Genomic DNA, 23673 nt, shown 5'->3' on the forward strand with positions numbered 1-23673 from the left:
GTGACAGCTTTTAATGACATACTAAAACTGACACTTGACAGCAACTTCACAACTAAGTGTTGCTGCTCATCTCAGTTAAATTATTTTCTAACAAATATTTACTCAATAAGTTGTGTACTATACGCCGTACTTGATTAATTTATCTTCAATTATTATCAAAAAATATTTATTCCATTTAAACTTTCAAAATTCCGATAAAAGCATCATTGACATTCAAAACGCCATTTTCGCGCCAATAATGCCATTGTTTATTTGTGTTTACTCTTCATAATTAAGGTTGGAATAGTCCATAATTGGCAAAACAGGAAAAGTAGACATGAATTATGGCATTTCATCAACAATGACACATTGCACATTTTTTTGCTTAATTGTTGTAGCTCAAGCCATAGCTTTTAAAGCAGTATTTGTCCTAATAGATTGAATTTTCATTTCATAGCAAATTATTTTTCCTTAATTACATATTCGTTTTTTATATAATAGTAATTATTTGTTATTGTAGTAATAGTCTTTTGGCAATATTTGTGTGTGTGCTAACGATAATATAGATACTTATACAAATAATTATTGCTTCAGATATTTCGGATACATATTTGGATTTTGTTAAAAGCGGGGGTAAAATCCTCAAGAGGTATTTGCATTTTTATTTATTTTGCAAATTGAAAATAGTTTCAATATTTGTATCGTTCATTCCAAAGTAATATGTATCAATTTCAATCAACTATAGCATATTAATACTGCATTGGATACGTGTAAATTAGTAATGAATATACCTAATATAATTTGTATATTAATAATAAATTTACTATTATATATAATATAAAAAAAATATTACTTTTACTGCAAGTTACTGTTATTCTGCTTAACATTTTAATACTTTCAATGAAAACCTTTTTTTGCACTGAATTTATAAAAAATATAAAAGAAGAGCAGATGCACTTAATAGTGCAAAGTATCCTTTGTTATTATATCTATGTAAATGTTAATTTTTACTTCAAACCAAACTTATTATTTTTAGTAGTTAGTGAGTATATTAAAACCAAATTATTATTTGTACTTAATAAGTTAAATTTAATAATAAAAAGATAAATAGTTTAAAATAAAATGTATTAAATTGGTCAAGGAATTTTATTCTTTACATCTTAAAAACTTTATTACATATTTATTTGTTCAGTCGTATTAATGATTTCTTTATATTTATAAGTTCTGCCTAAAATGACTCTTTAAAATTCCTTCATCAGCGTATCCCGCAATTTCCTGAGGAATAATTGAACTTTCTTCAATAGCACCACATGGACGACACATGCATTCTAATGGAGCTTTCGTGGACACCTGAAATCATTTATTCAATTTTAGAATTATTTAATATAAATTAAGAAACATGTCAAAGACAAATAAAAATATATTTTACCTTTCGGAAACGCTTTTCTTCATTCTTAGCTTTAGGACAAAATAATACAACAGATGCCTCCCTTTCTCCTGATTCTTGACAACAGTTGCAAGACCTTTCCATTTGCCAAATCTTACTACCGGAAACCTTTAAATCGAGACATTATTTTAGGCTAATGCATTACATACATAGTTGATAGAACTTTTCTTGTTTATAAAGTGACACTGAATACATGATACGAATATTATTACCTGAACATAACTCGTACATTTACCGATGCAGGCGTATGATGGAATAGGCTTAGGTACACATCCTGGATGTTGAAGTACGTGAATAACTGGAGTCATTTGGCATTCTTGACCTAAAATAAAATCTTATTTTTAATATTACACATAACACAACACATTGAATCCGACATAGAAACGAACGAGATTGTTTGAATTTAATATAATTTTATTTATTTTGTATCTTTATAATTCCAAATTAACTGTAAAGAGAACGACTTACCGGGAGGCAGCTGAACTTCTTGTCCATTAGCTTGCTCTTTTTGTAAGTGACACATAGAAAGAAAAATCAAGCTAAAACGAACTGAATTAAGAAACAACATATTTAATTTTAAATATTTTTTTTTATTTCCTAGATGGTGTTGCTTAAGCGGAGGATGCAACTGATGTGTATATTTTCACGAAAAATCTCGCTTATAAAGGAATTAAATGACCTTATTTTGTTATTGGACGCGCGTCTAGCATGTGATACATTGAAATCATTTTAGTTAACATACCTCCCGAAGAAATACACAGATTTCAAGCAGTGTGGACACGATTTTCTTAATGGATTTTTCACCGAGACCATATTGAAGTTTAATCGCTTATATATAATAATAAGATTAAAAGTGTTGTATATGATATGTAATATAAAACACTTGGAATCTTCGTACGGTTTTGTGAGGAATTGTATTGTGAAAACAATACTGTACTTTTTTTTAAAACTATTTTGTCTATAATATAGATAGTTTTAAGCATTTGTGTACTTCCAACCCCCGTTTTACCCCCTTAAGGGTGGACTTTCGTAACGTCTACACCCTATAAGGAACCTACCTAGATAAATGTGGTAAAATCTATACCAATATTATAAATGTCAAAGTAACTCAGTCTGTCTGTCGCTCTTTCACTACCAAACCAATGAACCTTGAGGACATAGGTTACTATTTTTGCCTAACACATGACAACCAGTATTCAATATAAGTTAGTATGTTAGACGCCAGGTAATCTAACTCTAGCAAATTATGTTTTGTTCAACTGTCGTTATAAAAATACTAAAGTTTCAACGTAGTCAAAAAAGTTAATTCTATAAATCAATAATATTAGTTAAATCAATCATTATAATTATTAACCAAACAAGTAATATAATATTTTTAAAGTGTAAACAATGCATGATCACTGATAAAAATTAAATTTACAAAAAATATATTTTTTTAAGTTGCAATATAAATAATTGCGTTGATTTAACTTCAAACATTGTTGTTAAACAACATAATTTCTATATAATGTTACACAATGTCTCAGCCAAAAATATGATATGGAAGTATATTTAGGAATTACTTTAAAATTAAAGCTCCAGTATAATTTTTTTTCGCCATCCCTGCAAGTAGACTTAGCTCAGCATACGCGGCTAGTTAAATAACTGACAATTAGTATACTTTGGTTATTTTCATTTCATTAATTCGGATATTCTAATAAGCTAGATTTACACAATGGCTATTCACGGCTAGTTCCCAGAGGGAGCAAATTTTTAGAGGCCGCAAAAAGGAGGATAAAATTATCGATTCATAAAAAATATTTTCTTATATTAAAATTAATCGAAACTTTAGAAAAATATTTGATAGTGGGGTGACAATTTTTACAATTCCCAGGGATGGCGCTAAGGTTGAATACGGCATGGGTTATGATATACAACTTTATATGAATACTTCAAATACGAGCTGTTAAGGCTATTTTTAATCTTCGACCTTAAGATATTCTTTAAAAAGTAGAAACAGCTAAAATAATAAATTTACGAATGATGAAATTGGTAACAACAAGTTCCCATTAAATTGAAAATGTTTACAAAGTTTGTAATATTATTATAAAGTCAAATCAACTTATTATTGCTATAATTTTTATTTATGTTTATCAACAAAAAACATTTAAACTGAAAAGTTTTCATTTCAGGCTTTCTTACTTGCTTACTTTAAATATTTAATGATACAGCACAAAAGTTGTTAGCTACATAATATTGAAAGTGAGTACAAAAATTACATAAAGGTACTAAATGGTACTATTCTTGTACTGGTTAATCATATCATCGACTATTACATACATAACGTCTTTCCATAATAAAGCCGTTCTTGCTCTGAGAATTAGACTCTCGGTGTAGATACTACGGGTTTAGCACAAAGATATGTAGTCGTTCAGTAAAAAGCAAAAGTTGTTGTTGCATCGTTCCTTTAGTAAACCTTGTATGTGTACAGCTGATAGACGTAAAAGAATTGGTTTTCAGCATTTTAGTCTAAATAAGGACCCTGCAACCCCTGCGCTTATTGTGCATAGCATTGTCGTCTGTCAAAATACGACCCAAGTGTTTAAAACATACATCTTACCGACCCGAACAGAGAAGTATTATTACCCTCTCCTCTGTTCATGCCCCCTATTAAATCGTATTCGTCATATTCAAATAAACCTTTTAAAAATAGAGACTACGAAAAATATTAGAATATTTTGATTTGCTGTATAATTTTCTTCATAATATTATAACTATTAATTTCTTAAAAGATTTTCTGTTTAATAGAATATAATTTAATCAATATAACAATTATAAAAAGGGTAAAATCACCATTCTTTCCATCTTTTAATTATCGTGTGGTTATAAATCATGTAGGAAAATATTAAGGACAAAATAAACTAAGAAAATAATGGATATGAAAGGAATTGACAAGAAAGTCAAAACATTAAATTTATATATTTAATGGCCATATATATTTTAACAGCTACGACAGATTATTCTTTTGAAGATCAACGATTATATTTGTTGCTATTATTTGTAATTTGACATTTAAAAAAGAAAACAAACAATTTTGTAACCAAAAACCGTTTCAAGCTGTTTGTTCGTGAAGGTATAGTTTTGGTGTTGAATTTGTAATTTTAGGTATATAGTGTCATTTGAGGGTCTTTATTAATGGTAGTAGATTCTCGACAGCGGATGTTATTTTTTGATACTGTTCATGAAACATCGGTCGACTACAACATACCTATTCAGTCATTACTATTTTTTGTACCACCATTAAATTTAAAATTTTATAGGTTTTTCGTTCAAAATACAAAGATTTTTAATGTGTTACAGCTTGACGAAAATATTTTATATGATCCTTAATAAAAGGAGTGTACTATAGGAACTATAATATTTTTTATCTATTTAAATATCCATAATTGCTGTCGTTATCCTAACAATGCAAATGAATTAATTGCGTAATATTATGATTAATTTCACTGGTTGCAGGTGTAATCAGGAAATAATAAAATGGAATACATTATTTCATGGATGGTTTATTTCATTTATTTATATAAAATTTAAATCCTTGACCAATTTCAAACATCATTTTCTTTGTATTTACAATAGTTTCCTTTGACATGGTTTTAACACAATTCATTAAACATTTTAAGTCGTATTTATGATGTCGTTTCATTCTTATCGGCTATAATCTCCGCATTTATAACATTTACATTCAGCAGGTTCCCTCAAACGAATTTCCATTATTGCGTTTTCTTCATCTTCAAATCTCATCCCATCGGAATCGTAACAATGAGTGAGTGTCACCAATCTTTCCCTAAGATAATTTTCCTTGCAGCAGTAACATTCCTGGTAATAATAGACACAAACTTAAAACAAAATCGAAACAAAAATAATAATAAATTTATTTTTATCAATAGAAAAAGTTTCATGTTTCAATACCTTACGTACCTATAAATTAACCAACAAGAATTGACTCTGTATTTTTCATTCTAATATAATAACCAACCTTTAGAAAGCCCGTTGCTGCAACAACCGACGGTTGCACTTGGCTATTACAAATTCCTTCACACTTGTTGACAGTAACTTCACCGCTACACGATCGTACCAAACTGCCCATTTCATCATATTCCTCTGAAAATATATATATCGATAAGATTATATTTTTACCGTTTTAATAAATTCATACAAGAAAAAAGAGAAGGCAACGGATGTACGGTTATTCAAAGTTAAGGCTTTAAATATTGATAATCTTTTTAGAAAACTAATACAAACAACTAAGATAATATGGATTTTTTAAGTTCATGGTCGATCTAACGGATTGAGTTCGATTGCATGTATTTATCTAGTTATTAAAGACGTCGTATTTTATTAATGAAAACAAATTTTAATATGTATTTCTTACGATATCGATCAATCTTGATGTTTTAAAATCAATTTCACTTAACCAATTGAGTTGAAATTATACAACTATATGAATATCAATACTACGACACGACACAGAACATTAGGTGTATTATTTTGTTCTAAGTTGCCACCAAATAATATAATTAATAGTTTTTTTTCTATTTATTATATAATGGGCCACTTTACCTTTCGTTACATGAATTTCAGTGGGGATCGTCTCACAGTTTTCATCTGCATAGCATGTTATAACAATAACCAACAGCAATTCTAAGATGTAAAATTGCATACTTCTTAAGTATAACGACATTTTCAATTAAATATTTATCTAAACTTCACTACACAACAGTGCAGATGGAACTGTCTTTGCTAAGGAAATAATCCCCTTTTATAGGAATTGTACTATGCCCTATAATATTTATACAAGTTTAATGTATGAAGACCGCCGTCATGTTTATCAGCGGGATACTCGGGATAAGTAAAATGTCTTGTAACGTATATTGCAACATTAATGCTGTTTTATATTTAAAGCAAATGAATTGACAATTTTTCAATTATAAATACGATCAATATTTCATCTTATTATTTTAAATAAAAAAATATTATTTTTCAGACATGAATTTTGTAAATTGATGATAACTTTTTGTAAGCTTTTCAGCCTTCAAGTGTCTTTGCTACGATCTTAATTTCTCGGAAATATAATTATAACATTATATTCAAACCCAATGATTATGATACGAAAAGATTTAAAACTACACACTACAAAGGTATTGAAATACGACTGGAGAGATATTAGACACAGGAACAGCTTCTTCATTCTTCTTCATTGTGCCTGTAGTTACACTGGTTCAAATTGGAACACAATAATACTAAGTATTACCGTTAGGCTGTGAAATATCTGATCAATAGTTGGTATTTATCCAACAGACTTATACGAAGCCCTACCACCAAGTGTGGCACTAACGCAAAATTAAACTAACGTTGTCGAAAAGAAAATTGTCGATCCAGGTACTTTTTAAATAAAATAACGACTCCGTATTGAAATTTTTTGGGAATAAAAAATAAATGTTTCCAAAAATTTATAATTATAATATGAAAGTGTAATTAATGTCTGTTTATTAAATAAGATTTGACTGTAACTTTCGAAGTCTTCATTTTTCCTTTTTATAATAAAGTAATTAAATCTAGGGCCGGAGTAGATCATATACTGCAGACAACTGCTTCGGGGTCCCGCATCAGGATGTCTAGACCAAACATTTGGAAAATAAGAAATAAAAAAGTTAAGAATGTATTTGTTTTTAAATTAGCCTTAAAATATACATATAGCATACGATGTGTAACGTCTAAAATCACATGATCATCATGGTTATATATTAAGCAGGATTAACAATATAATCCTCTTGGAAAATGGGTGGATAGTTGATTGACCAAATCTAGCACAGCGCGCGTTTATGCTCATCAATAATATGAATTACAATTGTATGAAATAAGAGACCAAATATTTGAATATGTAGGAAACTTATTAATTTAAATCCAAAAAGTATTTACTTATGGCAATTTAATGCTCGATTCTCTCTATTCTATGCTCGTCTCTTCAGTCTATGATATAAATGTCTGGTCAAATCCATGAATTATCTTTCCTTAATTTGATATTTTTCTGACGCGATTGTCAATGTCAAATAGTTTCGATTTTGTCTCCATTTTCTATATTTTTTATTACTTGTATGAGTATATATATGGTGATAATAACGACCTAATAATGACAATCGATGAAAATTTATTACTCTTGTTAATTTTAATTTTCTCCTGGGTTGAATATGCTTGGGAATTATATCTTTCTTTGCGGCAGGTAAGTTTCTTGCGTTTACGTTTACTACTTATTAGTACATGAAACGTCGGCATTTTAAAAATGTATTAAGTATTCTCTCATCTACACTAATATAGCAAACTTAAAAATTGTCTAGTCCCTACATTACTCGTAAAACCATAGAGAGCCGGAACTATGTAATCTCTAGCTTCAATTGTAATATTATTATTATTATTATCATGAAAGTGCTTGAAACTTGAAGTCTTACAGCTTCTAAATTACGAAATATATTTTAAGTAGGTATACTCTGGTTTCTAATTAGTCTGAAATAAAAAAAATACTCCAATTGATCCACACAAATAAATACTTTTAAAAGTAACCTTACTTTTGCATTTGATGCATTGTATTTAAGTTTTTAGAAAAACAAAATAAATTAAATACATAATTATGTACTATGTTATTAACTATATTTTTTTTTAATAAATAATAAAAAATACAATAAGGATTTAACTTATATTTTCAGCTGATGATATACAAGACGAACAATACTATTCCAGAAGATTTAAAAGAAATGCTCAATGAAGAATCATTTAAAAAGGCCCGGCTATATGGAATTGATAAATCACAATACAAAATTGTAAAAGAATTTTATAGTATATCCTTAACATCATTTATTCTATATAATAGATGGATTTCTGCAGCATGGCAAAAATCAGAAGATATTGCAGCCTTTTTTAATATCAGTCCAAGTCAAGAAATCTTAATAAGTTGTGTCTTTATGACATTTGTTACTTTATTCAATTTTGTTGTAAATATGCCATTTTCTATTTACGAGATATTTGTTCTTGAAGAAAAACATGGATTCAATAAGCAGACCATTGGATTCTTCATAAAAGATCAGTTAAAATCACTTGTGCTTAGTCTTGTTATCACATTACCTATTGTCTCTATTGCTATATTTATTATTATGCTTGGCGGAAACATGTTTGTAGTTTGGTTGTGGCTATTCACAACTGTAACTACATTGATATTATTAACTCTTTATCCCTCAGTAATTGCACCATTATTCGATAAATTTGTTCCATTACCTGATGGCACTTTAAGGAAAGGTATTGAGAATCTAGCATCAAGACTCAATTTTCCACTATCTCAGGTTTACATAGTAGAAGGATCGAAGCGATCAGCACACAGTAATGCCTATTTCAGTGGACTATTTGGTGCTAAAAGAATAGTCTTATTCGATACATTGCTTGAAAAACATGATGAAGTTAAGAAAGTTACTACGGGGTGCACTGAAAATGAAATCCTTGGTGTTTTGGCTCATGAATTAGGTCACTGGAAGTGTAGTCATATTTATAAGTCTATTGTACTCACTGAAGTAAATCTTCTACTTCTTTTTACAGCATTCGGGCTACTCTTCAAATATTCATTGCTGTACACCTCTTTAGGATTTCCGTCTGGACAAGAGCCAGTAATCATAGGGCTAATAGTAGTATTGCAACTTATTCTTGCACCCTACAACTCTCTATTATCCTTCTTTGCAACGGCTTTATCAAGGAAATTTGAGTTTGAAGCAGATAACTTTGCAGTTGGTTTAGATTATCCTATGGAGCTGAGATCAGCTCTTATTAAATTAGGCAAGGATAATTTAGACTACCCCATTTATGATAAACTTTACTCAGCATGGTATCATTCTCATCCAACTTTGTTGCACAGAATTGAAAATATCAAAAGTCAAATTTCTAATAAGAAAGATGATTAAATAATCCAAATACATTCTATCATACAGTACAATTACTTTTAATATCTATTTTAAGCATTTAATAAAGTAGTTTTATATGCAATGCATTTGTATCATATTAATATAATAATAGGTCACAGAAGGATTTGTAAATTTTATACAAATAAAATTCTTGTATAGATGTCAAAATTATAGAGTTAAGTTAAATTTTGTAAAACCATTACCTGTAATAATTTACTTAAATGCATTTAAAATGTTGCACACCAAATTACTATTTATTATTTGAAGATACATAATTATATACATGACTTTACTGTGATGTTAAGATTTTTACTTTAAAGCCACTGTCTGTCTGTAGTGTTATATTTAAGGTTAAAGTCTTAATATACTTTTATACTTTCTCTCATTGTTTTTTTTAATCATACTTATAATTAAAATATTTTTAATAATGTATAGAGTTAAAATTAAAACTGATGAACCAAATTATTAACTTTTATTTGAATTGTTCAGCTTGCTCTAGAGTATCTGGGAGCGGTCTATCTTTTGTTTCTGGCAAGGGTGCAAGTAATACCAATTGGGCAGCCGAAACTATTGCCAGTAGAATAAGTGGTAGGTCAGGTCTTACTTCATCTAAGCTCACAACAGCTGGAGCTACCATTGACGCAATACGAGCGAAAGTTGTAACACCGGCCACACCTGCGTTACGCCCTAGAGTCGGGTATAATTCTCCCGTATACAAATACAATGCTGGTACAGTACCCTGTTCATAAATAGAGTTATTTTTTTATTCATTCGGCTATTCAATAAACAGGAATGCTACTAATAGTGGTATTTATATTTTTAAATACAATAGGGCAAGTCTAATTGCAGATCTTTCCCAAATTTCATCGAAATAATTTTATTTAGCTAAAGTAATGACTCACCGCTAAACCCGCAAAGCCTAGTCCTGCAAATAACAACCTTGGCCAATCGTTTGCATAATAATCTCTTGGAATAAGTATTATAAAAAAAAAACATAATGATGATATCACTTGATATACACAGATAGTCGTTTTTCTTCCAGCTTTAGTGATAATTAATATACATGTTAATCCTCCGGCAATATAAATAAATCCACTCATTGCGACTGCTAAAAAAATGTTCCCGCCAACTAATCCTAGATATTGTGAGAATGTATAAAACGCTAATCCGGTAAAAAACCTAAAAATATAAATTCAATAATAAAAATGCAAGTATATAATTATGTAGTAAATAAATATGGAAAAGGTGAGATTTTTTAAGTGACTAAATCGAATGAATATTAACCTAAGATGAGTAAGATGGTCGATTTGTCGATTTTAACCCGAGGGACCCTAGAATTTTTATTAGGAAGACGTCTATAGAGTAAGATGGAATTGTCATTGGAGTAGTTTAATGAAATAAGTTAACTTTACGTAGTGGAAGTACCTATGTAGATATCTATCAAATCAAAACAGCTATAAATCCTATATACCTAATTCTGAGAGTAAATTGTTCATACTTTTTAATACAATTACCAATTTAAAGACAAAAGTAAAGTTTTTAGTCTCATATTTTCAGATTTCAGAAATGCTATAAATCCTGGATCATTACGGCTTCGTGTTTTGCAAATTATTATGTTGTGCAAAACAGCGTCATAGTATTTTTCTCTATTATTTTGTTTAGCTGCTTTTTTTAGAACTTCTGAAAGAAACATTTTTATTTAAATAAAATACGTAATTAGTATAATAAAATAAATAAAAGTAGGTGTAGAGTTATAGAAAATTTAATTTACGAAACTATATAAAAGTGTTTGCTACAAAAAAATCAAGATACTGTTGCTTCCCAATATATATTCTGTAATGTAATGTATGTTCGTAAAATTATTAATAATTCTATGAAAAAAATTGATACTCATAGCTTTGGTACCTACAAGGAACAAACACAAACTTGTTACTCCTGTTACTCGACTGCATAGAGTCAGTAACAGTTTTGTAGGGCAATGTATACGGTTCTACAACAGGATCCCAGAAAGCATTCAAATGCTTCTGATGCCATCAGAAGCAAATGAAAGCATTCTGGAATTTTAAAAAAAAATTAAGGAACGCTTGTGTGCGAAAGGTTATTAAGTATCTTAGGAATTAAACGATCGCTTCCTGGCTGTTTCTTTTGATGTTGAATGTTTTTGTAAATACTAAAATTGACAAAAAAAGACCCGCTGAGTTTCTTTCGTCGGTTCTTCTCAGGTATTTTCTTTTCCGAACCGGTTGTAGTAATTAATTTGACAATCAATAAGTACTTAAGTGTAATGCTTTTATATTTAATAAACGAATTTGATTTGATAAGTTAAAATTTATATGGCACATAAATATGAATTTATAAGGCTTATACGTTTTACCATATTCATTAAAGTAAAAGTCAAAAACTTGACTGAAGGAATACGTAATTCTTAGGATATTATATTCTTTACACGACACGCGCACATTTATGAAAAAACTAATTTACCTTATTCTAATATAATATACCTACCTAAAGCTTTTTTATTTCGACCAGTAGCTAGAAGCCATCTAGGTGATTCGGGTATTAATAACCAATATATCAAATAAGTGGACGAAAGGGTTGCTAAAGCAAATTCAAGTTCCCTCCAGTCTCTAAGCCAATAAGCTAAGAGAGCCATCACTGCATTTCCTAATCCGAATGGCAACTGGTACACGATAGGCATTATTGTTCTCCACTTACCACCAACAACCTGTATTAAACATAACTACGAATTATAACCAGTCTTACATCTAAACATTCAGTTTGCACAAAAATAACAATTATTTATCTCGCTTACCTCCATACTGATAACAAACGATATAATTCCTATACCCCCAGAAGCCACAGCTAGAAGAGACCAGTTAATAATAAATATCCAATAAGATGTTGTTATACTACAGATATAGCTCATGATGCATTGCAGTGTAATTCCAATCATAAGTGGATATTTACGACCGTATTTGTCGGCTACCACACCAAAAATAATACCACCTACTAAAACACCCCACATCATAACACATTGGGTGAACTGAAAAAAATAATCTATAAATTTAAAATGGTTGAATTCGATGCGCATGGTATTATATTTTTCTTTTAAGAATAATAAAATTAAGTATAACATTATAGTAAGAATTTTCGATGATAGAAGTTGGAAGGGTAACCACGCACATGTATGAGCCAATGCTTAGAACATACTAAATTCCAGTCTGATGTGATAGTTCTGTTAAAGACACTGTTATCGTAAACAAAACGAGGACATGGAACCAGTGGTATCAATGATCTATCCATATTTAGCTCGAATATTAGAATTTCAGGGTCGAAAATCAAACATGGATGTTCTTCATTTTTCTGTTGAATGAAATAACATCATTTTAACTTATTAAATTAGTTACGTAACATAACTTATGATACACATTCATAAAAGATAAAGATAAACATTTTGAGAGATAAGTACAAAGACGTACCGGACAGCAAATTTGTCGCCAATCTTCATCTGTCCAAATAGCGAATGATTCTGGTTTTGCGCACCAAAATTGTTGAGGAGGGGCCATAAATATGATATTCAATTGATACCAAGCGAGCGGCAACTTTATCATGGCCATATATATACTTATCCACAACTGCCATTTCCCGAAATCGCCAACAACTTTGAATGTAAGGTTATCAGCGTCACAATTGTCACCAGAAATGATGAGCTGTAAGTTTAGAAGCAACTAAGTACTATAAGTACTTACATATTTTTCCATGTAATATGAGAATTTGATAGAAATTGAGACTAGGTACACAAACATATAAAAAATATTTCTAAGTATATGTTATTGCAGAAAAGAATGATGATGTCTAAGAACTAATATCCTAATACTAATATTTGCGAATTAAAATAGGTAAAAAATAGATTTTTTGGCCTTCTGCAAACTGAAACTCACGTTTCCCATTATTTTTATAAATATTTAATTATTTGCTAGCTGGATAACTGTCGTAAATCATCAGTCATCGTAACACTTAAATTCAAATTCATCAATATCAAAAGTATTATAAAAAAGCCTAAGGTATCATAACAATGACAATTTCTTAACATGTAAGGATAAGTTTGGTAACAATTAATATTAATTATCTTTAAGTCAGATACGAATTGAGTCGATACCTGGAATTGCAAAAAAATAACTAACGAATTATTTTGATTGTATAGTCTGTCTCTGAAATCTATTTTATCATTTATTTTTCCGTCTATGACATGACAGTCTACCTCCCTTTTTGTTCTAAACACTTAAATGAATGAAAATCAAGTATTTTTCGTCAGTTTAAAGTAAATTTTTACAGAATTTGATTATAATTCCCGCTGGATGTGCTTACCTGAAAGCTGAAAACGATGCCTTTGGCCAACGCCAGCGATCCATGGCGAATGCAAAGTGTTGGAGATGTCACGGTATGTTATGATTTGTAAAAATTGTTTGCATACTTTGTTAAATAGAATTTTCTCCTATAGTCTTACGAACTTCTTTCGTACTTTTAGGTAAACAAGTGACGTTCTTTGTGATTGTCTTTAGGCAACGTAATACTATTTACCTGTTACTTCTACGCCCGTTTCTATGGCTGACTTTATAATATTTACATTTAAAAAATTTCCTCTTATCACTTATTGATTATTCTTTATATCTACATACGTTTTCGAATTAACCGTGATTTGTGATTACCAAACAAATGAATAGTATAAAGGTGTTTACCTTAACAACTTATTTACCATATGGTTTTTTACTGGTATAATAGTATGTTGGTGTCCATGTTAGTAATTATTTCACCACTAATAAGACTATTCTGAATATTTCAGCGTGGCATAACAGCACAGTCTGCAAATAGTCTTCCAATGGTTGTGGAAAATTTAGCAGAGTCTCGACAGACATCCACTACAGAGAGTCTTGAGTCAAGTGCATCAAATATAGATCAAAATTATGAAAGAGAAGTGGAACTTCAAGATGTCGTTAAAGAAGGCCACGAGAAGGCAGATCCTTCTCAATTTGAGCTACTGAAAGTTCTTGGTGAAGGTTCTTTTGGCAAAGTATTTCTAGCACGCAAGGTTACTGGTCCTGATACTGGTACTCTTTATGCAATGAAGGTATGTTATTATAAGGACAATATGTATGTAGTAATGATACTGTGATCTGATTTAAACAATTCTGCAATAATTAATAAATTATGTCTATAATGTTAATAGAAGGTAAATTTTGGTTTTAGTGATAATATATTTTTTGTAATGTAATATAAACTTAAATGGTATAAATATTCACATCTAATGAGTAAATTTTGAATTATCTATCAACAACACCTTAAAGGAAGGCTAAATATATACATTTATTTATATTTATTTATGTATTCTTCTTATCCAAATTTATTACCTAGCTTTATCAATAATTTTCCCTATGTTATATAGGTACTAAAGAAGGCTACACTAAAAGTTAGAGACAGAGAACGCACAAAGATGGAAAGAAATATTTTAGTAGAAATGGGCCATCCGTTTATTGTTAAATTACACTATGCATTTCAAACAGCAGGAAAACTGTATTTAATATTAGATTTCCTACGTGGTGGAGATCTGTTCTCCCGACTTAGTAAAGAGGTAACATATTACATTACATAACCCAAAACAGTAGATAAAACTTTGGCAATTTAAATGATTTTTATTTAATTTGTTTTAATTTTATTGTAATCTATTTTTTTTAATTATAATCTTTTTTCAGGTTATGTTTACAGAAGAAGATGTAAAGTTTTATTTAGCTGAATTAGCTTTAGCATTAGAACATGTGCATAAATTGGGAATTATATACAGGGATCTAAAGCCAGAAAATATTTTATTAGATGCGGATGGGCATATAGCTCTCACTGACTTTGGTCTATCAAAGCTACCTCCTAGTGATAAAACTTACAGTTTTTGTGGTACAGTTGAATACATGGCTCCCGAGGTTGTTAATAGGAAAGGGCACACAATGGCTGCTGACTGGTGGTCTTTTGGTGTTCTAATGGTAAATATTATTTTTAATATTTTTTTATTAAATCACTTGTAATAAACACTTATTCTTAAGTGTAGATGCTAATAGATTATAAGACTGAGGACACTAAGGGCCTATCTAACTTTAATCCCGGTTCGGGTTAATAAAAATGTTATTGGGTTTTTGTACTCCTGTGTCTCTGGAAGCATTTCAAATCGTTAGTCATGCGCATGAGCACTTATTGTTTTTTTCGGATTTTTTCGTGTTATGGAAGTTAGTCATTAGAGGATATGACTAAGACATTTGTTTTCCGCACCTTTTAATTGTATTATGCGCTGAGCAGATAATTTTTTATAGTTGCTATGGTCAAAATCGGTTAGGAGGCATAACTATCACTCACATGCGACAAAAAGCTTCAACTCTATTGAATATGCAGATGGAGAACGAAAATATCATACTTCACTTGTTTAAGTAATTTTTATTGAACTAATGAATTGAATTTTATTGAATTAATGATTTAATATCTTGCAGTTTGAAATGTTGACGGGAAATCTACCATTCCATGGCTCCACCAGACATGAAACAATGACTCAAATCCTTAAAGCGAAATTAGGTATGCCTTCAAATTTGAGTGAGGAGGCACAGTCTCTTTTACGTGCACTGTTCAAGAGAAATCCACATAATAGGTAATAGGCTGAACCACATTTAATTTTAAATCTCATCACTCTATTCTCAAAGAACACAATGGCTTGTTACAGATTAGGAGCCGGTCCCAATGGTATTGAAGATATAAAGAGTCATGAGTTTTTTGCAAGCATAGAGTGGGATGCATTGTTAAGGAAAGAGGTAATTTCAAAATTTATTTATAGTCGGTGTTGAGATAAGGCCAATAATTTAATAATAATGAAGCATCTATCATAATTTTTTATTTATCATTGAAAGCATCAAGAAATTTGGACTTAGTAATGAGAGGGGTTCAGTAAGAGGTAAGAGGGGGGGGGGGGGAGAATTTACAAAAAAAATAAAAATTGAATATATATAAGCTGATCTTAATTCAAGATTAAAAAATTGGTTCATAGAAACAATCTTATGTTGATTGGATATATTCGTGCCATGTAACTTGTACTTGCAGGTGGTGCCCCCGTTCCGGCCGGCGGTGTCTCGCGCCGACGACGCGTTCTACTTCGACTCCGAGTTCACGTGCCGCACGCCGCGCGACTCGCCCGGCGTGCCCGCCTCCGCCAACGCGCACGAGCTGTTCAGGTACTGGCGTCTCTAAGGTGTTATGAAACACTAGAGGAGCACTTGGTGAAAGGCTTTATGCAAGCCCGCCTGGGTAGGTACCACTCATCAGATATTCTACCGCGAGTGAGCCACTGTAACTACTGCCACAAAGGCATGGTTTATATATCATTTGATGTCAATTTATGAGTGGTACTGACTATTTACTATTAGGTGTTCCATTTTCTAGTCTACAAATACATATATATGAAATATTAAATCTTATTATACATAAGTCATCTCATTATACATTTTGTTAACATTGTTTTTGCGAAACAATATCTATCGAGCGAGTTTTCCATGTTATAAAAAAATTAAATTCCATTAAATTAATTCTGATTCCGTTTCAACATCAATAATTTGAGATTGACTAAATGTATAAACTTATAAGGCGATTATGTAGAAAAGTAAATTTAATTTGAAAGAGTAAATATTTTATTGATTATCATTATTTTTTGATCGCCCCTCATATAATTAAAATTAAACAATATATTTGTGTTGAGTATATATATTTAGAAAGAATACTATAAAATATTAATTTAATTCACAGAGGTTTCAGTTTCGTGGCTCCGTGTTTACTGAATGATGAAGACAACAAAACTGTCACAAATCAAAATCAGAACCACATAGCACAAACCAAGACATCAACTGAAGAATTCTGGGCTGGTTTTGTTAACAAGAATAAATTCTTCGATGAGTATAGGTATATACGGTTTAGGCGTTAATAATGTCATCTAAATGTACGAATTTACCTTGCATCGTACAATACAAATGTTTTGTGTTGTTATCTAAAATAATTTATTTAAAGTTTTTTTGTTGACTGTACTGAAAATAGTACTTTCCGATATTTATAAAACTTTTGATTGACATATGGTTAATCGCCCATCTATAGCAATGCACTTAATATGTTTCAGATTAATGGGTGAATTGGGCACTGGATCTTTTTCGGTAGTACGACTTTGTGAGCACAAAGCTTCTCGGACACAATATGCTGTCAAAATCATGGACAAACTACAATATGATCCCCGAGAAGAGATTGAAATTCTATTGAGGTATTTTTTCTTATTTGATATATTAATTTAATAAGGAAGAGATTAGCATTTGGCATATGAATAAACATTTGATTCTTCCTTTTCTTAAAAATTATTTAAAAAATAATAATGTAAAAACTAATTTATCTTATTGTTTGGTCATATTTCTGCACACATACAAAGTATGTTCAAATCATTCCCTAAGTGGTAGAAATTAAATCCAATAAATAAAAAAAATTTTCTATCCTCCAGTAGAAAAACATTTGAATACGTCATTTTACAGCGTTGAATTAAATGTACAGCTACCACATTAGTGCCCCAGGAAGGGTGCAATGTCGGAAACTAGGTGTCACTAGTTTACCTTTCCTCGTGTCGATACGACGAATTTGACCATTTCCTTCAACAAGATGTACATAACTCCGTTCACAGATACAGCCAGCACCCTCACATCATCAGCCTGCGCGGCGTGTACGAGGAGGGCGGGCGGCTGCTGGCCGTGACGGAGCTGTGCCGCGGCGGCGAGCTGCTGGAGTACATCACGCAGCGCCGCCACCTGCCCGAGCGCGAGGCGGCGCGCGTGCTGCGCAACGTGCTGCACGCCGTGCACTACCTGCACCGCCACACCGTCGTGCACAGGTCGCTGACGAGCTCCCGCCTATACTTTAATTAATAAAAACTAACATCCGTTGCATCGAAGAAGAAAAAAAATTCACATTATCTGAGCACTTTTAAAATATAATATAAAATAATTGATAATTTTCTCATCTTTAAATACGGCTCTGTTACTAATAAATTTTACTGCTTCTTGAAATAATATAATACTTTTTGTATCAGATCAGCATCGAACACAATTTTTTTTTTGAAAATTATGTAACAAACTATATTTTTATTTGATATTTCAGAGATATCAAGCCTTCAAACATCCTGTTTGCAACTGCTGAGAGACGACCGGAGGACGTCCGCCTCGTCGATTTCGGACTAGCGAAGCAGTTGCGTGCAGAGAACGGGCTGCTCATGACCCCTTGTTACACCGCCAACTTTGTTGCGCCGGAAGTTCTCAAGCGCGCTGGTTATGACGCTGCTTGCGACATATGGAGCTTAGGTTAGTTTGTACTTAATTGAAAAATAAATATAAGTATTATTCATTGTGAAATTAGAAATTCGTCGTGAACAAATAACATTAATACATTTATTTTTCTTTAGGAGTACTTGCATATATTATGCTCTCCGGTAGAACACCTTTCGCATCTACAGGAGACGACACACCCGAGGCAATTTTAGCCAGGATTGAATCTGGAAAGGTAAATTATTAAATAGTATTTAACTCATCAACATCAACTCAAAAAATATATTTCGACAAAATAAACACGCTTTCTTGCCATAAAATTAAATTAAATTTTAAACTTTTTTTATTCCCGCAAAAACGCTGTCAGTCATTTTGATGACGTCAGATTGTTAAAAACAAGTCATGTATGTACGACCGCTACTCATTCAATGTTAACAGCTATAAATATTTGGTGTTTTTTAATAAAATAATGAATTACAATCACTATCGCTGTAGTGAAATGTACAAATACTAACATTAAAACCCCAGAAAAGTTTTTTATCAAAATGCTAGATGATATTGAAACGTCAGTTTTGCCTGTCTGACGCCACACCATGGCGGCTCATGTTTTAGGTCACCTTATATACAGACTAAAAATGACGACTTTTAATATAATAAATTAATAATGCGCTTATATGACTTAAAGTCAAAATGTTTAAGTACTACGTACATTTTAATTTTTATCAAATTTCATTATTTATTTTCCACTACCGAAAATACCCTATCGAATTTTCTCACACACACTACATTTTTATACTAATATAGTCCAATTAGCAATTATATATGAACATCCAGTGAAAGAACAAACATAAGGCACATGCTACTAAGAATTTAATGACAAAAACTTGCTGAAACCAGTAGAACCACATAATGTTATAAAATTGGTATGTTTTGGTTTCTGCCTCGTTGGTCTATTGGCTTAATATAAAGCCACAGATCTCGATGTTTTCGGTTCAAACCCTGGGGTTTCCAAGCTGATAATGTTTTTTGGGTTTTTTTTGTAGAAAAATGATTAATTATCAAGCTGTTAACTTTGCCGATCTATAAATTCAAATCGTTTGCTAAAAAGACATTAATAAAGAAGATCGTTTTTATAATTTTGTGTTGAATAATCATATTATTATTCAATACAAAATTATATAAATGATAAAAAGGCATGGAGCTAATACTTGTTGACTTTCAGGCAGGATGATATTATATACAAATGTATTTGACTTTGTATTTCAAATGTTGGAATAGAGTAACCACTGAGTGTATTGCGGGTTGTTCTCGGTAGAATCTACATTCCGAACAGGTGGAAGCTTAAGTTCTGTAAAACGAAGTATATATTTGTATTTCGCGCGGGGCAGGTGGAGACGTCGAGCGGCGCGTGGCGGCACGTGTCGGCGGAGGCGCGCGCGTGCGTGCGGCGCATGCTGCAGCTGGAGCCCGCCATGCGGCCGCGCGCGCACGAGCTGCTGCGCGAGGCGTGGCTGGCGCGCGACGAGCCCGAGCCGCCGCCGCGCGCCGCGCCGCCCTCGCACGACGACGCGCCCGCGCCGCAGGACCTGCGCCGCGCCGTCGACCTCACCTACCAGGTGCGCCTCACGCGGCCGCACCGCCACGTCACCGCAACCGCTTTTTGATTGTTTCTTTAACAAATAAAATAATTACATTATGTTTTATATTTGCTCGTTGTAGGCTATATATCTATTTGTTTTTTTTGAGCTATCACTAAAAAGTAATAAGCATTTACATCTATATCTATAAAATCCGGTAAATGGATCTCTGAAAAAACTCATAATGCATACACAAGACACAGAAATAAAACCAGCAGCCAGTGGTCATAGACAGTAGTTGATAGGCATCAAGGAGCGCGGCACGGAAAAGACAGCAACTGCGAACGGAAAGCTATTCTACGGCATATCCTATTCGTGTCGAGCAAGTCCATCACAGGCTCCTTTCTTCTTTAGGAGCTTGAATATCTCGATCAATAGCAATTATACAAATCCCTAAGAATAAACTTTAATTTATATTATCTTTTTCTTTTAGGCTATGACTTCAGCTCCAATGACACCTCATATATTAGGTCCTGTAACGCAATCGACTCTAGCGCAGCGTCGAATTAAACCACAACGTCGGTTCCCGCCCACACAAGTTTAAAGTAACGAAAATGTTAAATGTACGTAAGTGTCACCTTCAAATTTTTTTGTTTTGTTTTTTTTTTTTTTATATATTTAAATGTCTCTGAAGGCTTGTCTCGGCAACCATATGGTTAATGATCAATTCCGCCCATATAACTTGGTTTTATTGTAAAAATTACTCATGCTGTAAATATTTAAACATCATAAGTTGTTATGTTATGTTTGTCTTTAATTACACTCTATTTTCAAAATGAAACCACATTGGAATCACAGCAGCAAAGGTCCCAGTCAGTCTTTCACAAAGTCTTACCCTATTTGTATTATATATTTAACGTACCAATACATAATACATACCTATGTATATAATAAGTTACTTTATTTTTAGATAATATTGAAGAGCAAATATTAATTTTCGAATGCGCCTACTACTGTTTGAAGAAAAGAAAATCAAATGCATTGACCCAAAAGACAAGTAAAAACTTTCATAAATCCTTTATGTTGTAATACTATCTCTCCTAATCAACTATAATTCAACAAACCAGGTTTTGGTACAATTTATAAAACGTTTTTTTTTGCAATCGGTACCTACTGAAAAATCAAGAATGCGAAATTTTTATTTCATTTAAATAATTTTTAATTATTATTTAACTAACTATAATCAACTGTCCTTAAGCTAAGATAAATATGATCAATAGTATTAAAGTTCTAATGTTCAAATATTTTTTATCTTCACATACATTTTTGATATTGAAAATGATTATTTTTTCCAATGAGATTGTATATTGTTAATTTAGTGATCTAGGTAAGACGATTGACTGCATACTTAAATGTTATGAATAGCCCCAATTTCAATTCTTTAAGTTCGAATGAATTCAAAGGCACATTCCAAATTCTAATATTAATTTAGTTAGTCATTTATAGGAAGAATAAAAAAATTATAAAAATAATATAGGCCAAGTTGTCTTCCTAATTATATTTAAAATTAAGAGATAATTATATTATTTAAAACATTTGTTTTGCTACCCACCTTTCTTTAGTCCTACAGTGCCATTAGAAAAAATCCCACTGAAAACTATTTTTTTATCTGTGCAATAAAAACTTAATTTCGCATGAGAGTATCAAAATACTTATCTTTTATTTTTATACAGTATTAATTTAGACTAGCATCGTAACTACTTCTTACATTCTATAACAAAATTTTATTTATATTTTTATAAGAGAAAAATATTATTCATTAGTTAAGATAGTCGTGTAAGTTTTAAAATATTGATGAGAAATGTATATTTTTACCAATATTTATTTCTGCTATATGATATTTTTTAATAATATTTCTATGGCCTAATGCTATTTATGGAATTATTTTCATAATATCTTATTAAAAAATTAAAGAATCAAATGCCAGTGATTAAAAATGATCTTTTATCGTTTCCTAATTTATCGAATGACCAATAAAATAATAAATTCTACAATAACAGGTTATAATTACATGCTTAAGGCCAATATATACTATTTTTTCGTTGAAATATCTATTATCTATCTTAGAATATAAGTAACTATGTCTATTTCGTTATATGCTTTAATTAGCGGTATATGCTACATAATTTCTGATGTATTTACAAAGTCGCAATCAAATTCTACTATGTATATTTTTTTTATGCGTGACTGTTTAATTACTCTCTTAAAATTATGTAACTGCCAGCCTGAATTATTTAATATAATAAAAATGAATGCCTGGCGACATTTTTCACATATTTCACTGTATTATTCAAAATGTAATATTATGTATTATCATGATTCCTTAAAAAACAGTATTTACATATTCATAAAAGAAAAAAATATGTATTTAGGTAGAAAATTTAGTATTTTAAATGTGGCGGTGGTGGTTTTAAAAATACTATAACAATATTTAATGTATATTTTTGTATTTTATGATAATAATAGTTTTAATTTTTTTGTATTATTGTATTCCATATTCAATTATTATTGCTATGTTATATGTTATTCATAATAGATTTACTTAACCAAAGATTTTTATATATTATAGTGAGGATGTCACAATTTTATCAATGCCGTAGTAGCGATATTGCTGGCAAGTTTGTAGTATTGTTGCTAAGGAAGTCGAAACGAAATGATAGTGAGTTGGCAGTCGTACTTATACGATAATTATATACCAACCATTAATCAATCGGGTTTAATAATACTTTCTTAAATGAAATTATCAAAAATTGATATGTATGATTATTTTTATATAAAGCGATGCATAATATAAAGAATTGTTAATATATTTTCATAATAATGCATCACGAGAGCAAAATGTACCATTAAATTCAATTTTTATGGGCAACTTGCAAACGGCATTTAGGAAAAATGATATTGGACGTGGATACTTAAAATGTTACAATTCCATTTAAAAAATATATTCCGTATTTTCTAATGTAAAATATATTATCCATACATTATTATGTTGCATTAAAAACTATGTTTATATCTATTAGATTCTTATAAGAAATAATATATGTATATAGACCGACTTTCCGTAATAAATCACGGAGTCCGCGTCGTGTAACTTTGCCGCTCTGTCAGAAGGCAAGAGAAGTCGCGCAGTTTTAGTATAAACAATTTATTCTATAAGTCTTACGATATTTAAAATAAAAATATAAATATATTTTTGATAAATAATTAAGTAAATGCCTGATGCTAAAAATATTGGTCCGTTTCCGCGTATTTGT

General features: G+C 30.9%; 5 protein-coding genes across 6 annotated transcripts; 2 read left to right on the forward strand and 3 right to left on the reverse strand.

The window, feature by feature from the left end:
- Positions 1-1194: 1194 nt before the first annotated feature.
- On the reverse strand, positions 1195-2042 carry LOC125066660 (bursicon). Its single transcript, XM_047674858.1, has 4 exons — positions 1895-2042; positions 1639-1748; positions 1409-1534; positions 1195-1329 (listed from the first exon to the last, which is right to left on the reverse strand). Exons 1-4 carry the CDS (start codon positions 1992-1994, stop codon positions 1195-1197), a joined length of 471 nt encoding a protein of 156 aa, XP_047530814.1. The 5' UTR covers positions 1995-2042.
- Positions 2043-4973: 2931 nt separating this feature from the next.
- Positions 4974-6146, reverse strand: LOC125066661 (partner of bursicon). Its single transcript, XM_047674859.1, has 3 exons — positions 6026-6146; positions 5442-5566; positions 4974-5281 (listed from the first exon to the last, which is right to left on the reverse strand). The coding sequence occupies exons 1-3, from the start codon at positions 6144-6146 to the stop codon at positions 5111-5113; spliced, it is 417 nt and encodes a 138-aa protein (XP_047530815.1). The 3' UTR covers positions 4974-5110.
- Positions 6147-7463: 1317 nt separating this feature from the next.
- LOC125066659 (CAAX prenyl protease 1 homolog) lies at positions 7464-9675 on the forward strand. Its single transcript, XM_047674857.1, has 2 exons — positions 7464-7685; positions 8167-9675. The coding sequence occupies exons 1-2, from the start codon at positions 7509-7511 to the stop codon at positions 9403-9405; spliced, it is 1416 nt and encodes a 471-aa protein (XP_047530813.1). The 5' UTR covers positions 7464-7508; the 3' UTR covers positions 9406-9675.
- Positions 9676-9877: 202 nt separating this feature from the next.
- Positions 9878-13355, reverse strand: LOC125067097 (organic cation transporter protein-like). The gene is made up of 8 exons (XM_047675477.1): positions 13347-13355; positions 12885-13115; positions 12589-12768; positions 12218-12448; positions 11911-12130; positions 10920-11085; positions 10308-10584; positions 9878-10144 (listed from the first exon to the last, which is right to left on the reverse strand). Exons 1-8 carry the CDS (start codon positions 13353-13355, stop codon positions 9878-9880), a joined length of 1581 nt encoding a protein of 526 aa, XP_047531433.1.
- A 287-nt stretch (positions 13356-13642) lies between these two features.
- Positions 13643-22146, forward strand: LOC125066977 (ribosomal protein S6 kinase 2 beta). Of its 2 annotated transcripts, none has more exons than XM_047675318.1 (15): positions 13643-13846; positions 14249-14533; positions 14849-15034; positions 15156-15437; positions 15936-16090; positions 16163-16250; positions 16537-16667; positions 17236-17388; positions 17600-17737; positions 18146-18352; positions 18619-18818; positions 18920-19017; positions 20171-20398; positions 20853-20986; positions 21330-22146. In XM_047675318.1, exons 1-14 carry the CDS (start codon positions 13790-13792, stop codon positions 20961-20963), a joined length of 2319 nt encoding a protein of 772 aa, XP_047531274.1. In that variant the 5' UTR covers positions 13643-13789; the 3' UTR covers positions 20964-20986; positions 21330-22146. The 2 variants fall into 2 exon arrangements, with proteins under 2 accessions (XP_047531274.1, XP_047531273.1); XM_047675317.1 differs by having other exon boundaries at positions 20853-20982.
- Positions 22147-23673: the final 1527 nt, after the last annotated feature.

Source organism: Vanessa atalanta, chromosome 10 (genome assembly GCF_905147765.1).
Source record: "Vanessa atalanta chromosome 10, ilVanAtal1.2, whole genome shotgun sequence".
In the NCBI taxonomy this organism is placed as follows: domain Eukaryota; kingdom Metazoa; phylum Arthropoda; class Insecta; order Lepidoptera; family Nymphalidae; genus Vanessa; species Vanessa atalanta.